The sequence below is a fragment of the Octopus bimaculoides genome, chromosome 22, assembly GCF_001194135.2.
Source record: "Octopus bimaculoides isolate UCB-OBI-ISO-001 chromosome 22, ASM119413v2, whole genome shotgun sequence".
NCBI classification, from domain to species: domain Eukaryota; kingdom Metazoa; phylum Mollusca; class Cephalopoda; order Octopoda; family Octopodidae; genus Octopus; species Octopus bimaculoides.
In genome coordinates, this window is record NC_069002.1 from 30269788 (window position 1) to 30273523 (window position 3736).

A 3736-nucleotide genomic window follows, 5' to 3' on the forward strand; every position below is an offset into this window, starting at 1 on the left:
AAATGTTAAATGATGATGATGATGATGATGGTTTTGAATATTCTTTTGTTTTAGCCGTAAAAATCCCTTCACCCTTCTGTTCGCTCTTAATGCCAGTGGCAAAGCTTTTGGTGAACTTTATTGGGACGATGGAGAGTCTTTGAGTAAGTATTCTTCTTCTTCTTCTTCTTCTTCTTCTTCTTCTTCTTCTTCTTCTTCTTCTTCTTCTTCTTCTTCTTGCTGTTGTTGTTGTTGTTTAGCCCTAGGCCAATGTTAACTTAGCATGATTATGATTAAAGACATTCCAGGTGTGACCATCCCCTCATTTTATAGGTTTGTCTATCCAACCATATTTATGTTAGTAGGGTGTAATTTGTTACAGATTTGGCTGCTATTTCTAGCAAGTCTATCAATAATGTAGAAACCCTTTTGTTGGTTATTTTAAGTAAAAATTATTTGTTTATTTATTCAAACACCTGCTTCATCTCAAACTGACAATAACACACCTTTAACTTTCTAACACAACATATACCTGTACCTCTCTGGCCTAGCACACACCTTCACCTGTCTGACACAATACAAACCTGTGCCTGTCTGGTTCAGCATGCATTTTTACCTGTTTGGCACAGGACACACCTGTATCTGTCTGGCCCAACACACACCTTTACCTGTCTGGCCCAGCACACATTTGTACCTGTCTGGTCCAGTGTATACAAGTACCTGTCTGGTCCAGTGTATACAAGTACCTGTCTGGCCCAGCACACATTTGTACCTGTCTGGTCTAGTGTATACATGTACCTGTCTGCTCCAGCACACATTTGTACCTGTTTGGCATAGCACACACGTGTACCTCTCTGGCCCATCACACACCTTTACCTGCCTGACACAGTACACATCTACACCTGTCAAACCCAGCACACACCTGTACTTGTTTAGCCCAGCACACATTTGTACCTGTCTGACCCAGGGCACCTACACCTGTGTCACACAGCACACACACACACACACACACACACACAGTTACCCAGACTAATATGTTTTTATTATTTTTTTCTTCTCATTTTATCCAGATTCAGTACCTAATGGTGTATACAATATGATACACTTCTTTGCCAACAAAGCAAGTATCAATTATTTCTTCTAATCATCATCATCATCATCATCATCACCATCATCGTCATCATCATCATCATCATCATCATCATAACCACCACCACCACCACCACCACCACCACCACCATCATATCATGGTCATTATCATCATCACCACCACCACCACCACCATTACCATCCTCCTCCTCCTCATCATCATCATTATCATCATCATCATCATCATCATCATCATCATCATCATGACACCACTTCTGGGTGCCATATCACTTCATGGTGACATGGGGAAATGAAACTTATTCTCGCAGATTTTCTACAGCTGGGTGCTCTTCATGTCGCCAACCCTCACATGATTTTCAAGAGAGGTGCTTTCTGTTCCACCTGTCCTTACACATCTTTAATTAGAAACGCAGACAAAACTATGTTACCTGTTTGGTAGTATTGTTTTAATTAGCAACATAGGTATAACTATGTTACCTGTACTATGCCATCTCTAATTCATAACACAGGTGTAATATGTTACCTGTACTGGTGCATGTCTCTAATTAGTAATACAGGTAAAGCTATGTTGCTTGGAGGAGACCATCTCTGATTAGAAACACAGGTGTAGCTAAGTTACCTGTACTGGGTACATTTGTAATTAGTAACACAGGTAAAACTATATTACCTGTAGTAGGCCATCTCTAATCAGTAACACAGGTGTTTCTGTGTTACCTGCATTGGTCCATCTTTCTGGTTATTAAAATAGTTGTAGCTATGCTATCTGTATTGTTAAATGTCTAATTAACACAGGTAAAACTGTTACCTGTATTAGGTAATTTTTTTAATTAGTAACTGATTTAATTGTTCTCTCATTTACAGACCTCCCTCTATAATTCTGTCATCAAAGCTGCTTACTTAAAAGAACAGATGACCCTCCGTAACGTCACAATATTTGGTATACCTAGCCAACCCACGTCAGTCCGGTTCAACAGATTTTCTGTGCCTTTCTCTTTCCAACCTCACACCAAGGTAAAGTTTTTTGCTGTTGTTGTTGTTGTTCTTGTTGATGATGTTATTATTGTAACCTGGTGTCAGCCCTGCTGGAGCAATCTTTATCATGTTTGTTCATATTGTTTTTGCTGTGTAATCTGATGTCAGCCAACCACCACAACTGCTACCATCACTACCAACACCATCTCCACTACCACCACAACCACCACCACCACCATCACTACCACAACAGCCACCACAACCCCCACCATCACTGCCACCATCATTATCACTACTATCACCACACCCACAGACACCACCACCACCATCAGCACAACAACCACAACCACTATGGTTACCCACCACGATCACTCCCACTTTCACCACCATCACCACTACTACAACCACCACCAGCACCACCAATTAAACCATCACCACCACACATGAGGAGACCCCTTCGGTCATGACTGACCATGCAATTGCACCTAGAAAGTTACCCTCCGAGGCACAAGTCCGGGCAAGGTTGTTTATGGAAGACCAGCAGTCACCCCTGCATACCAGCCTCCCCTCTCCACACTACTGATGCTATCTAAGGGAAAGGTAAAGGGGCCAATACAGCTTGGCATCAGTGAATGTTGCAACTCATTTCTACAGCTGAGTGAACTGGAGCAACGTGAAATAAAGTGTCTTGCTCAAGAACACAACATGCAACTCAGTCCAGGATTCAAACTCACAACTTCACGATCATAAGTTCGACACTCTAACCACTGAGCCATGTACCTTCACACATACCACCACCAACATCAACACCAACATGTCCCTCAATGCTAAATTTTGACCCTTATTTTCTTCTTTCTATTTCCAGGTGTTGTATGTACCAAGACTGAATTCTAATCTGTTGGTCCCCTTTCAGTTAACTTGGTCCTTTGCACATTAATTCCACCAGCTGAAGTTGCAGTTTGTTTGCATGATGAGATCCAATTGTTTCCTCAGGTGTTATTTAAGTGTTTTCTCCATTGCATAATCAAACACCTGTACATTTGTAGAATAACACTTGGTGGAAACAATTGTAGTGATTAAAAAAATACCTGTCCAACCATTACTCCTTCTCGTTGACACCCACCACTTTCTTCAATTTAATATTCACACACGAGGAATACCCAAACATAAACATGGAGGTATATAATAATGCTACTAGATAGTATTGGGTTATTCTGAGGGTGGATGAGCTTTATACTGTACCCTGTCATATTCCTAACAGAATATACCATAACTACACACACATATATATACATAAATATATATGTATGTGTGTATATATATATATATATTAATAGTAATAGTATGACAACAAAACAATAAATGAGACCTCAATATTATGTAAATAGAGGAATTTATCTGTAAAATAATATGTGACAATTATTCGGTTGTCATAATAAAACTCCGAGTTTAAGATGTCGGGGCGAAAATCTGCTCCAGCACCTTGTCAGTTATTAAGACAAAACATTTTCATAGCATTTTTGCTTTGTCTTAATAACTGACGAGATGCCAGAGCAGATTTCTACCCTGACATCCGAAACTCAGAGTTTTATTATGGCAACCAAATAATTGTCACATATTATTTTACAGATATGTGTGTGTATGTATGAATATATATGTATATATATATATATAT

The 3736-nt window shown here is 39.7% G+C and overlaps 1 protein-coding gene across 1 annotated transcript in view; it reads left to right on the top strand.

The window, feature by feature from the left end:
• Window positions 1-3648, top strand: part of LOC106873500 (lysosomal alpha-glucosidase) — a 35545-nt gene extending 31897 nt beyond the window's left edge. Inside the window, exons 17-20 of the mRNA XM_052975685.1 lie at window positions 55-143; window positions 1050-1099; window positions 1951-2100; window positions 2927-3648. Coding sequence (XP_052831645.1) covers window positions 55-143; window positions 1050-1099; window positions 1951-2100; window positions 2927-2998 — 361 coding nt within the window. The 3' untranslated portion in view covers window positions 2999-3648. The remainder of the gene's footprint in view (window positions 1-54; window positions 144-1049; window positions 1100-1950; window positions 2101-2926) is intronic.
• Window positions 3649-3736: the final 88 nt, after the last annotated feature.